This window comes from Brassica oleracea, chromosome C9 (assembly GCF_000695525.1).
Source record: "Brassica oleracea var. oleracea cultivar TO1000 chromosome C9, BOL, whole genome shotgun sequence".
In the NCBI taxonomy this organism is placed as follows: domain Eukaryota; kingdom Viridiplantae; phylum Streptophyta; class Magnoliopsida; order Brassicales; family Brassicaceae; genus Brassica; species Brassica oleracea.
In genome coordinates this window covers 13,783,545-13,796,427 of record NC_027756.1, presented here as the reverse complement: position 1 = coordinate 13,796,427, position 12,883 = coordinate 13,783,545, and the positions used below count along the sequence as shown (strand labels likewise).

The window sequence follows — 12,883 nt, the reverse complement described above, 5'->3', positions numbered from 1 at the left end:
CATGTCAAATCGAGTAGATAATTTACTAAAGATTTTTAACAATTATATTAGATTCCAAAATATCATAAGCTTCCGGTCGATAACTTTTCGATCTTGAATATAATTGTTGGAATATCAGAAAATATTTTGGTTTTACGGCATATACCAACCTTCCAAAAAATAATATATATAAATTATTGAAGAAAATGCTAAGATTTCAATATTCAAAGAAATCCTAGGTGAGTAAATTAACAAATTCCATATATATATATATATATATATTATTTTCTGATGAGAGTAAATTTTGAGAGTGATTGAGACAACTTATAAAGCATAAAACCTTGTTGGTGCTAAATTAATATTTGAGTTATCAAACTTCTAAAGGATAACTCAAAACAACAACTAATAGATAATAAAATTGTATAAGAGGCACTACTCTGTATATATCTAACGGCAAATATAACATAGACATCATGTGATGGAGATTATTAAATATTTCTATAGGATAATACATAAGTAAGGATTTGTTTACCTCCAGTTTGCGAAGGGGGTGCAGGAGGTGGGTTCTCCATCGCTTCTATATTTCGATCCTTACAATCAAAACGATTACCAGTTAGAGAGATGGACTACGATTTGTATTTTCTTGGCTGTTAAATTTTTTTTACACTTACGTTGATTAAAGCTTGGTAGACACTTCCAATGGTGATTTCAATGGGAAATAGATAGCTGGGTTCCCTTTTTGTAGAATTTTTAAGAATGATTATATATTTAAGGAAGTCTAATGTATCTATGAATTTAAGATATGCAAATAATGTCTTACGTAATTGGAAGGAACTATCATTAATTTGATTGATTTTCCCTTGATATATCATTTACTTGGAGTAATTATGTTGCTTAACGAACACGTTTTTTTGTTTTAGAAATGGTGATGAGCAAATTCCCTCGCACTCATGCATTAAGGATCACATCCAAATATGAAAATGATAATATGTTGCAATACATAAATGATTGACCTGTTTGTTATAAGTATAGATATCAAAACACTTAAAGAGACAGAGTAATAATCCGTAAGAAGTAGAACAATAGTGCAACACATGATTATCAAAACATAATCATTCAGAGTATTTAAAAAAATTTAGAAAGACTGAAAGAAACCATGAGTCAATAATAAACTGGAAAGAAACACTTAAAATGCAATCCCTTTCAAGATATCAGACGACACACGGAAGCTCTACTTCCCACACTTGAGGCGTTTAGCTTTCCCCATCTCATCAATGTCATTAGTTCTCTTACTCCCCTCTGCAGAATTGTTGTTTCCTTCCGAAGCTTCTGTGAGTGGTGGAGTGTCAAGAGGAAGAATCTTGGTCACAGTTAAAGATCGAGACTTCCCATCTAAGTTATGCTTTGTAACTTTCACACAAAAGTTATGTTTCTGGCCGATGGTGCTGAGTAAAGCTTCCGGGACATGCACCTCTTGGGTAACTCCTTGGTTTCCATTAGCCTGACAATCAAGTTAACCAATGTTCAATCGCAACTTGAGGACCAGCACTGAGAGTACCAATACTGAAAGTACCGAATGATGAAAGTTACCTCAAAATAGTTGCTGACTAATTCGAAAGCATGCTTCCCAGTCAACTCAAAACCAGCATCCCCAAGCAGTACAAAAACAGCTTGTTCACTGTTGTCATATACAGATATCTGTGCACGGTACCTGTCATGAAAAAGTTAGAAGCTAATACCATTCAAAGCGTTACTGAGTACTGAGTTTAGATTAAATAATGTGCTACTCCAGATATGTTGACTTTCCCACATTTCGAACACATTAACGAAGTTGGGCCTTTCTTAACTTTAGTATGGCACCCACTGCATGATATGTATTACCAGGTTGAGCCATGGACCACATCATCAATCGTAGCCGTGCACTCAAAAAAAACCTCCTGCACCGCAAAGCTATATAAGACTCAAAGATTTGAATCAATAACTAAGAAATTTTTACACCTAATTGTACCTTAGTAGATCCCTGCTTGATGTAGGAGAATATTTCTCTTATGGTCAATGTCTCCCGTTTAGTAACCACTTCGGCATTAACCTCCTCAGCACTCTGTGGGTTAGAGGCCAACCTGAGACATAGTAGTAAGCATTGATCCAGTCAGTCATTGATATGGGGCTATGTAGCGAAAGAGTACATGTAAACACACAAATATATATATTTACCAGCCGAAGTAGTCGATCGTAGGTTGGACATCGTAGTCCATAAAAACACGTGAGGATGACATTGAAGTCAGGGCAAGAGTACCTATTGTATTAAGCAAAACCCATTTAAAGAGCACAAAAAGTAGATATGTAACTGTAAAAAAGCTATACTAAAGTTAGAAATCGTAACCTCCGAGACTCTTAGTGTTAACGGTCGTCACCAATAACACGGGGGGGGTGTTTTCGTATGATTTGAATTTTTTGCAAAACTCTTTTGCAGCCTGGTCCCAAAGGTAGAGCTTCATCACAGGTCCACTGTAAAATATCATCACTGAATGGTTAATAGAAATAGAGAGAAAGGGTGTTTAAGAAAAAGAAAAAAAAACATACTCGTGTGACTGCACATGAACCAGAACATGCCTCGCCCTTGCTATCTCCACTTCGTCAAGGACTGGGGTCCCATTGAAACTCTGTCCATTAACCAGCTTCATGTGGCCGACAACATCTATCCAATTGTTCATGAAGCGTGTAAGTAAGAAGAGTACGAAATAAGTAATCTACTATTACATGACCACACAAAACCGAAACAGACATAGTACTGAAGCAACTGAAGCAGCTAACAGATCCTAATCATACTATGCTACGATAGAACCCTCAAAAAAAATCCAATACCCGAGGGTAGTAAAAAATCCTTCCTACTGTTACAAACAGAATTAGTGAATTTCATTTGTCATTTATATGTTCTAAAAGAGTGATTTCAGAGACTGACAAAGCCAACGATTTCACAGAATGATTCTCACAAACCTAAAACGCATTTTAAGCAAAATTTGAGTTTATATCCGAGCAGCAAGAAAGACAAATATATCTCTAATCATCAAGCACTGTAACTAAGAGTTAGTGTGGGGGATAAGTGAGATTACCGTAGAGGTCTTCTTTCCGATTGCAGCTAGCTTGGAAATCCTCAAAGGAATGAAATCGGAATCTGTCTTCATCAAAATGGGAGGGACTGTCTTCAAGAACAGAGAGTTCAGAGTTCCATGAGAACGACACCGTCACGGCATGATCAGAAACCCGATACACCGACTTGTTGCTTGATCCGTAGAAATTGTTGAGTTTGTAAACCAATCCAGGCTTCATTTTAGGCAAATATCTCTCAATACGTCCTGGCGAAATGAAGCCTTGGATAACAGTTCCCTGCGAAAAATACACAAACAATCAAATCGTTGTTTTTAATTTTCTAGAGATATATAAAATTTGAAAAGAAACAAATGTCACTAATCGTCTAAATATAAGTGAGATCTTATTCTACTAAATATAAGTGAGACCTAAATGACGATCTAAATAACAACGAATCAAAAAAACGATGGTCGGTGAAATCAAGTACCTGTTCGTCGATTAGAAGCATCTCAATGCCAATAAGCGTCTTCTTTAGAGGGTTCCAAGCCTCCCAGAAATGAATCAAGCGGAAATGAAGCTGGGTTTCGTGTGGACCCGGTGAGACATCTCAGAAGAACATGAAATTATCATCAGAATCGGAGGTGATAGGGGATTTTCCATTCGGGTTCGTCGCCATGGATTGAGGTTAGAGAAGTTCTAGGGTTAGATTTGCACGCGGGAGAGAAAATGAGTATATAAAGTAGCAGAGAAAGAGTAAAGGGAAACGAATCCATTAAGAAGAAATTGATGGATCGAGATGTAGTGGAGAATTGATTGTTGAGATGTAGATCGAGAGAACTGAAACGACGGAGAGAAACAGTGAAGACGAAGAGTTAGAGGAGTAGATCCTCTTGAGAGGCGGAGACCCTCGTGTTCACCGTCGAGGTTTGTTTTTTTTTTAACTGAACCGATAGATTGTGTCGGAAGCCCAATGTTTACGACGAAGCCCAGAGGAAGCAAATTGAGGCCCATACGAAATCAAGAGTTGAGTTTTGTACATCCAGCGTGGATTAATGAAATGTTTTGATTGGCCAAATATAATTGTCAACGTGGACATCCTATAATCCCTTTATATTTGCCTTTTAGTATAGGATAGATGTTGAAATGTTTTAACTACATAATAATATTATATTACCATAGTCGGTAGAAGGAAATTTTCTAATAATGGTAGATGGCATTCATAAAGCAAATACATCAAAATTTTAGTGAAACCCATTGTGACAACCCGTCCTGCGGATTCCAGATTTCACAGCGCTGTGAAATCCGAGGTCTACAGGACGGGTTGTCACGCCCATAATTGCTAGAAGAGACATTTCGGGACATGACTAGCTATTACCAAGTTACCTGCACACAGAACAATGACTTATTAAATTCAAACCTATGCTGTTAAATATGCAGAAAGTTGACATCACTGAATATATGGGTACAAGGGATCTACCCAAAATGTCAATGTGTAACAGGTTCATGGACGGGCCTATGTAGACTTATCTTTATGTCTTCTATGCGAAATAATATGTGAACCTTAATTTTATATTGTACCCTCAGACGTGGAAACCAAAGGAGATAATGAAGGAGGTTCCTAGTTGTTGTTGTGTCTCCAAAATGAAAAAGAGAGACTATCTCTATAGAGCCCCACGAATTTGAAGAGAACCCATTCACTACATTGTTTATTGCTATTCCAAGGCATCTTCATTGGTAATGTTTCTTAAAATTTTCAATAAAAATAAAGAAATTCAAAAGAAAAAAGAATGAAAATAGGTGAAAATAGTCACATAAATTTGTGAAATACACATCTACGTATAACAATTGATCACTGGTTTATTTTATTTTTAAAAAATAATTAATTAATTTTAATAAAATATTAGTTTTGTATTTGTTTATATTCTCTTAGTTTCACCCTTCGTGATGCTCTCACCCGAATATTAGAGCACCTCTAAAATGTTCTCAAACTTCCAAATTTTGAATTTTTTTTCTCTCAAACAAGTTTTCAAACTTTTAAAATACTATCTACTTTTCATTTTAGTCGTTATAATTATGTAAATTACTTATATTTTTTCCAAAAAGTTTTTTTGCATCATATTAATATTTATAATTATATTTCACTTAAGTATTCAAACATATCTTTACATATATATAATATTATTAATACATAAACATATAAATATGTTAAAAAAAATTAAAATTATTCATGTAAAATAATATTATGTAAAATATAAATATTATGAATATGTAATTTAACCATTTCATAACTCTTTTTCTAGTTCATATATTTTCTTTTAAGAAATTAAAGATTTTTTTATTCAGTGAAACCAAAATATCTATATGAGTTATGAATATTATGTTTTCATTTTTAGTGTGTATTTATTATCTACTTATAAAATTTTAGTTTTTATAATCAATTATTATTACAACTGAGGACTGCATGTAATATACAAAAAAAAATTAAAAAAATATTTGAAGTTTTTTGTTGGAGCAACCCTATCCTAAAACCTTTATATCAAGGTTCACTCACCTTCAAAATAATTTTTTTTGTTAGAGATGCTCTTAATAAGACCACTAATCACATCAATTAACATTACTCATACAAGTTAAACGGATTTTTAATCAGGAGGGGAAAATATTGATTAATCATATCAGAACTATCTATAAAAAAAAAAAAAAAATCATATCAGAACTATCAAATAAATTGCCAAATGTTAAGCAAAAAAAAACTATCAAATAAATTGGTGTTATTTGTTCGACACAACGTTCCTGTGTGTGGTTAGTCTATACTCTTTCTTGTACACCACAATATATCCAAAGCTATTTGATATATGTATAGCTAAATATTTGCAACCCAAATGTAGAGCTCACTATATAATTATACACACAACAACAGCAACAACAACAACAAACGAAAAGCCTGTGTAAACCTAACTTTAAGATTCACAAATTAATGAACATATTTTTTCACTATGCCATTTTTGGGGTTCAAACCATGATGACTATAATCACCTCTTTAGTCTAGTTTTTTTCTTGTGTTTAAAAAACCAATAAAGATTTATAAAAAGGAGCTAAACCTTTTTTCAAAAAATAAAAAAGAGCTAAACCCCACGACCAGTTATCTCTTGGTACTGTCTCAATGACTCCATTCTCTGCAGCTTCATCTCCTCGTTAAACTTCTTAATAAACGCCTCAGCTCGCGTATTCAACTCGTCCTGACTCAGTGACGGCTCTTTCCTCACCTTCCCCTTCGACTTCTTAGTCGCCGCCATTTCCTGACACCGGTAATAGTTAGTCCTGTCCCGAAATGTCTCCGATTTCTTGTAAACCGGTCTGGCCTCGCCGCGTGTCTCGTTCCTCTTCGGCTTCGCCACTCTCAACAACGCTCTTCCAACTGCAGATAATAGAAAATCATATGAAATTACTAATTTGCCCCTCCGGACTTTTGAGTTGAGCCCACCGACGCGTGTCATCGACGGCAAGTTTGAATTCTCAAAATAATTTAAAACCTACCTAACGGTTTGTTAACATGACGTCAACTCTTTGTCTGTTTTTATTTTTTCATTTAGTATATTAAGAGTCTATTTTTCAAGTACTTTGAAAAGCAATAAAAACATATTTACGTACTGAAAATAGAAATACAGGTGAAAATTCTAAAATAATATTTAAATGAATATTAGTTTGTGATTTTATTCTTTGTGTGCGTTTTGTGATATTAGTACAAATGTCCACTAATTTAAAATTAAGTGAATATTAATTAAAAATTAATTTAATTTAAGAAAGTGAACGAGCTGTTGTACCTTCTGGACTAGCTTTAACTGATTTACGGTGGCCGAACCTTGAAGAAACTAAAGGTTTCTCAGTGGGAGGGATATTCTCTGATTCAGTCATACGTGGTTGCAGATTAGTCTGATTTGAAATCGCCGGTGGTAACATGACATCTTCATCTCCACCGGATCCAATCAAATCGGAACTTTCCATCATAATCACGCTCTTGAGCTCCGATTCAGTCTCATCTTCATCTTCCACCGTCTCCACCACATCTTTTATCTTCTCTTCCTCCGCCGTAACCGTCTCCGGTTCCAGTTGCCGAGTCGGCAGATTAGAAACTACGAAATCGAATAGCCTATCTTTCTCCTCCAGCATCCGCGGAGAAGCTTGGTCATGAACAATCAGCTCCGTCTGGAGCTCATAATCGCCGCTGCCACCGTAAACGATTCCATCGTCTTCCTCTTCGTGGTGGCTAGCGCTCCGGTAATACTTCGAAGAAGCCACGATGGTGATGATGATTCCGTTGGTGAGTATGTAGAGATACGGCGGTTTCAGCCACGACAGCAAAGAACTCCACAGGATCGGAGCTTGCGAGACGGAGAAATCCACAGCCACCGGGACAGAGACCTTGAGCAACAGTCCGACGGAGGCGACGCCGGTAGATATTAGCACCGCCTTGATAGTCATCAGCCACGATATCATTCTCTCTCTCTCTTTCAAGATTTTTGAGTGTTCGTATGGGAATCTGTGTAAGGTACACGTTAAGGATTGTTTTCGCATTTATATAGGGAGGGAAGAGTATCCTCTGGTTTGATATCCGCCGTTAGATCTACGCTTTGATTAGATGGACTGTTACGATTAACGGACAAAGATGGCAATATGGGTCCGGGTTAAACTTCCGGATTTTAATTTACATTATCTTGATAATTAACCGTGACCATATGTTTAACTATCTCTTACGTGTAAATATATGTGTAACAAATGTTGATGTATGATCACTCTGTTGAAAGTTACTGGTGGAATTTATAAGTATATTCTTAGGTTATAGTGTTTCGTTATGATGATATTTGTAGATAGATGATAATATGTTACTACTTTAAATATAAAAATATTTACCGCAAAGAAATGATGGTGTGTATACTAAGAACTAGCTACAGAAGTCAATCAAGAATTCTTGATTACAGTACTTTCCAACATTATTCCCTCTATAATCGTATGCATCATTTACATTATGAATCGCATTCTTTTTTTATTAAAAGATATTTGATTACTTCTTATTCAAGCAACGACTACTTGATATATGAATACTCAATATAAGAGCAATACGCTTTTTGACATTGGTTTTGCATTTGTAATATATTAAATCAACGATTAAGCTGTCAATTTCCAAGTATTAACTATTGATATGAATAGGCTTATATTCTTAAGTATGTAGTTGAGTTAGTGTGCGCGCATATAACCAGATTAGTCCAGAGACCTAGAGACCACAATAATAAAGTGGTGTATATTAATGATATGTGCGTGGGGACAAAGCGTATAGTATTACGACTAAACTAAATACAGTACTGAATTAAATTTTGATTGTAATGGTGAAGGGATAAGAGTCTTGTCGAGGAAAAAGTGTAAAAAGTAGCTTATGGACTGTAAGTATTGCTGTCATATACTCCTGATATGTATTTTCAGTATTGCTTTTACCAAAACATTTGTTTAAATTACTAAATAGCAGTCTTAAGACGCCAACTTTCTTAAGAAAGAAAAATTATGACTTACAAAATCATAGAAACAAGTTTGTGGTTTCAGAAAAGGAAAAGAAATATAGGTAACTTCAAAATATAATAAAAGCACAAAAGTCTAAAACTGTTATGTATTTTTTTTTTTGAAGGCAACTGTTATGTATTTTTGGTAATGTCCCTATTAGGGAATTGGTGATTACATCATAAAAACAAAACATATTTAATCTACGATTTGTAAATGATTCAGAATAATTTTTCTTACAAATAAAAGAAACAATATTAAAAGTTAGGAGAAAGAAAAAACTCATGGAACGTTCATGTGAATTGAGTCATGTTTTCTGGTGTAAAATTGAGTTGAGTCAATTGACCACAGAGTTCGAGTGTTTTCATTACAAAATTTTATTTTAATTGATTTCTTTTGACGCAGAAAATAGTAAAAATATTCGATTCGTTCACTTATTTTGAAGATCAATCTAGATCATGATACAAACATCTTTGCTTGCACAATAGGGGGTGCAGTTTGTACACTTTTTAAATTCTATCAAGCATTTTCAAAGTTTTAAAAATCGAGATTAATGCAACAAACTAAAAAACACTTCAAACTTTAGGTAACCAAACCAAGTTGCTTTGGTCTAGTGGTATAGGAGCTCCAGCTAGAGTGCCCGCCCCTGGGTTCGAACCTTGGCCACTGCGGAATTTACATGTGGGTTGCAGCATCCGAGACCGAAGACCGTTACACGGTGAGCCACATGGTGACGCGCTAGCAGCGTCCATGCTCACTTCGGTCTCTAGTCTGGACCACCTCGGTAGGGCCAAGATACTCGGGTTATCAAAAAAAGAAAAAAAAAAACTTTAGGTAACCAAATGAGCTTTACTTTTGGGTAATGAAAAAGTATATTTTGAGATAAATAAACATAATTATTAAATATTTTTAGAGAGGAAAAGGGAGATGGAGCTTGAAAGTTACAACGGTCATATCATATATTGGACCGTTATATGAGGCAAGTTTTATTTGGGTCGGCAGTGAAGCCCCCACACTGCTCGTGGCCAGCTGTATGCTCTGAGATCCAACTCCAAAGTTTTACTTCGCAAGTGGCGCCATAACTTTCGACCTTTATTATTATTATTATTATCAGTTTTTTATATAAAAATACATCATTCCCGCAGTTTTTTATTGGGAAAATACTGTTTAATCAATCAAGCGTTCTTGAAAGTGGCTATCTAAATCAACCCATATAGAAATACATCTTTTATGTGTTTCATATTAGGAACAAGTTGAAAACGAGGCAAATCCTGATTTATAAATACTGTATAGGTTTATGTTTCTAAACGAAGCCTTTATCTCAGTATTAATTACTACTCATTTCGTTTTATAAATAGTGTCATTTTAAAATTTATCACACAAATAAAAACAATGATTGAAATATAATTCATATTTTTAATATTTACAATGATTTAACTAATAGTTTTTAAGATAATATTTTAATAAAGTAATACATTTTATAATTAATAATAAGTTTAATATATATAAAAATTTTGTATTAACATTTTAAAGTGACATGTTTTGTATAAGAAAAAGATGTCAATATGAAACAGAGATATCAACAGTTTTATATCATACGTGTCCCTGATCCTAAAAAATCATTATCCAATTATCCAGTGGTTTTGAGAAAAAGGAAACAATATAATTAAAGCCAGCCTTCTTAAAAAAAAAAGAAGAAGTTAAAAATCAGCCTTATACGATAGTAATTCCAACACAATTTGTATTTTGTAGATTTGTTGCTTTGACTTGACTATAAACTGGAGAAGGTAAAGTATCTCAATTTTCTGTATTTATAAGGATAAACCTATTGGTCGGTCTGCTATATAACTTTGATGTATAGGCAGTGCAGGTCCGAACATCCATGGCACCTAAAGCGCACTCTAAATATGCTGCCCCTTAGCTATATTTTTTTTAAAGCTTAGAACATAAAACAAATTACTAACAATCAAAAGTTAATGAAAAAAAAGAAAAAAAAACTTACATAGATTAAGAAATGGTGGAATATGATTGAAGTTGCAAGAAAAAATTAACAAGAAAGTTGAAAGGACAGAATATAATATAATATATAATATATTATATAAGAAAATTATATAAGTTGAAAAAAAACTTATCATTTAATATAATATATAAGGAAATTTAAAAAAAAATAGAAAAGGTAATCAAAATCTCTACGATCAAATTATTTAGTTATTATTCGAATCTTATAGTTAATTGGCAATTTGCCTTTGTTAAAAATAAAAATGGCAGCTTGCCTTTATTAAAAATAAAAAAAATGGGCAGGAGTCATGTTCGAACTCACGCCTAAAGGAGATATTAAGATGTACGTAGCCACTATCCAACAAAATTTCGCTGTACATTATGCCCTTAACATTTCAATAACTTTTGGCGCCACAAGTCCCGGGCTTTACCCCAGGGCCGGGCCTGCGTATACGGATCTTGTATATTCATATATGTGTGTATTTTTTTCTGCCAACATATGTATATGCATATTTTTCTCGATGATAAGAACTCCGAAATATAATAAAAAAAGTTGCGAAAAATAAGAAAGTATGTAGAACGAGCTTGAAATGCATTTACGTACACATAATAAAGCACAACACGAACCAGGACGGTTGATTTCAGTGTGAGGAGTCGCAAATAGTTGCAGCACAAGCTCAGGAACCATAATAAAGCTTCGTTTTCGTTCAATTTGGTGAATCATTACAACAAAAATAGCTAATAGACAGCTTTAGAGTTTTTAATCGAATACATGCAGCTACAAGTTTTTTTGTTTTGTTTTGGAAAAAATACATGTACAAGTTTTTCAAAAATAAAAAAACAGTTTAGTTGACCGGGTGATTGTAGTCGAATGGTACGGAGACGGGACTGAGACGCCAACACGTTTCAGGTTCGATCCATCTGCTGCGCGAAACTAAGTTACAATTATCCTGATCACCTAACACGGATATTGACCTATGCTTTAGGGCCCATTTGAATATTCGGAGAGAGGGTTTATCCGTGGGCTGCACCTCCCCTTGAAGATTAGTCTGGGTCTTTCCATAGATCTGGGATACCCCAGGTTAATCAAAAAAAAAAAAAACAGTTTAGTTCGCAAACAACCATTAGCACGTTCCGTCCACTGCAAAAGTTGCTAGACATTACTCCTTCTGTTTCATTATAAGTGGCATTTGAGACTTTTGCACACAGACTAATAAATCATTTAATTTTGCATGTTTTCTATATAAAAATGTTATTACCCATACATCTACTCCTATTTCAACCAATAGAAAAATAAACCGTAGAGTAAAGTTAATAAATTCTGTGTCGAAATACTAAAACGATATTTATTTTGCAACGAAAATTTTTCTCCACAATGACACTTAATATGAAATAAAAGGAGTAGTAGATAACAATTTATAAAATCATATAAATTATATTAATTGAAAAAGTATATTTTGTAAAAGTTTGTTTTATATGTTTTTGCTTTCAACCACAGGCTTTGGCTTGAAGTTTCGTAGAAATAATAGCGAAAGAGCTAAACAACAATGTTCAGTTGACAAATTACACGTGTCATTCGACGAAGCTAGGACTGCGACTCACGCGCTGGCGTTCGCAAGTGTGGGTAATGCCATGTTTAACTGGAAATTTCTCATGTAGGTCAAAGCAGTTTAAGGAGAATCTATCTGAAGATGCGTTACTTGTGCACCGGCCAGAGCTAACGGGACAATGACATGTTCCGCTAAAAAAAGAAGTGAAAGTTGGTTGGAGATCTTATCAGTTCTTCTTTCAGTTATTTTCTACAGAGATAATGTGAATAAATTACGGAATGGATAAGTCGGTATGTAATGAGACAAGTATAATAAATGGTGGTACATATTAATCGTTTACTGGTTCTAATATGACAAAATATATTTTTTCTTTTTATATAACTGATCACTTGTTGTCAAAAATAAAATAAAATAATAACTGATCACTTAACCGAAACATACGACAATATAGATAGTGTCATGAAATAACTTATAATTTATAGTATCGGGAAATTTAAATAAGAGTAGAATTCAATACCCGTAGGAAGCAAATAACACTTAATATGAGAGAAAGAGTTTATTATAAGGAAGAAGAAGAAGATGTAATTGTGTACAAAAGAGTGAGATGAGTGATGGTATTTATAGTGAGCAACAATACATAAAATATCAAAGATGGTGCTTGATTTGGTAAATGAGTGGGTGATCATAGTGCTTGATGAGTAGATGATCATAGTGCTTGA

At 34.0% G+C, this 12,883-nt stretch overlaps 1 protein-coding gene across 1 annotated transcript; it reads right to left on the bottom strand.

The window, feature by feature from the left end:
• Nucleotides 1-5,878: 5,878 nt before the first annotated feature.
• Nucleotides 5,879-7,604, bottom strand: LOC106315926. Its single transcript, XM_013753769.1, has 2 exons — nt 6,891-7,604; nt 5,879-6,484 (listed from the first exon to the last, which is right to left on the bottom strand). Exons 1-2 carry the CDS (start codon nt 7,561-7,563, stop codon nt 6,192-6,194), a joined length of 966 nt encoding a protein of 321 aa, XP_013609223.1. The 5' UTR covers nt 7,564-7,604; the 3' UTR covers nt 5,879-6,191.
• Nucleotides 7,605-12,883: the final 5,279 nt, after the last annotated feature.

Bases quoted from the DNA above. Each gene is read 5' to 3' on its own strand.
- LOC106315926 (XM_013753769.1), bottom strand. From the start codon at position 7,563: ATGATATCGTGGCTGATGACTATCAAGGCGGTGCTAATATCTACCGGC. The intron at 6,485-6,890 runs GTACAACAGCTC...TATTATCTGCAG, and splicing joins AGTTAAAGCTAGTCCAGAAG to TTGGAAGAGCGTTGTTGAGA.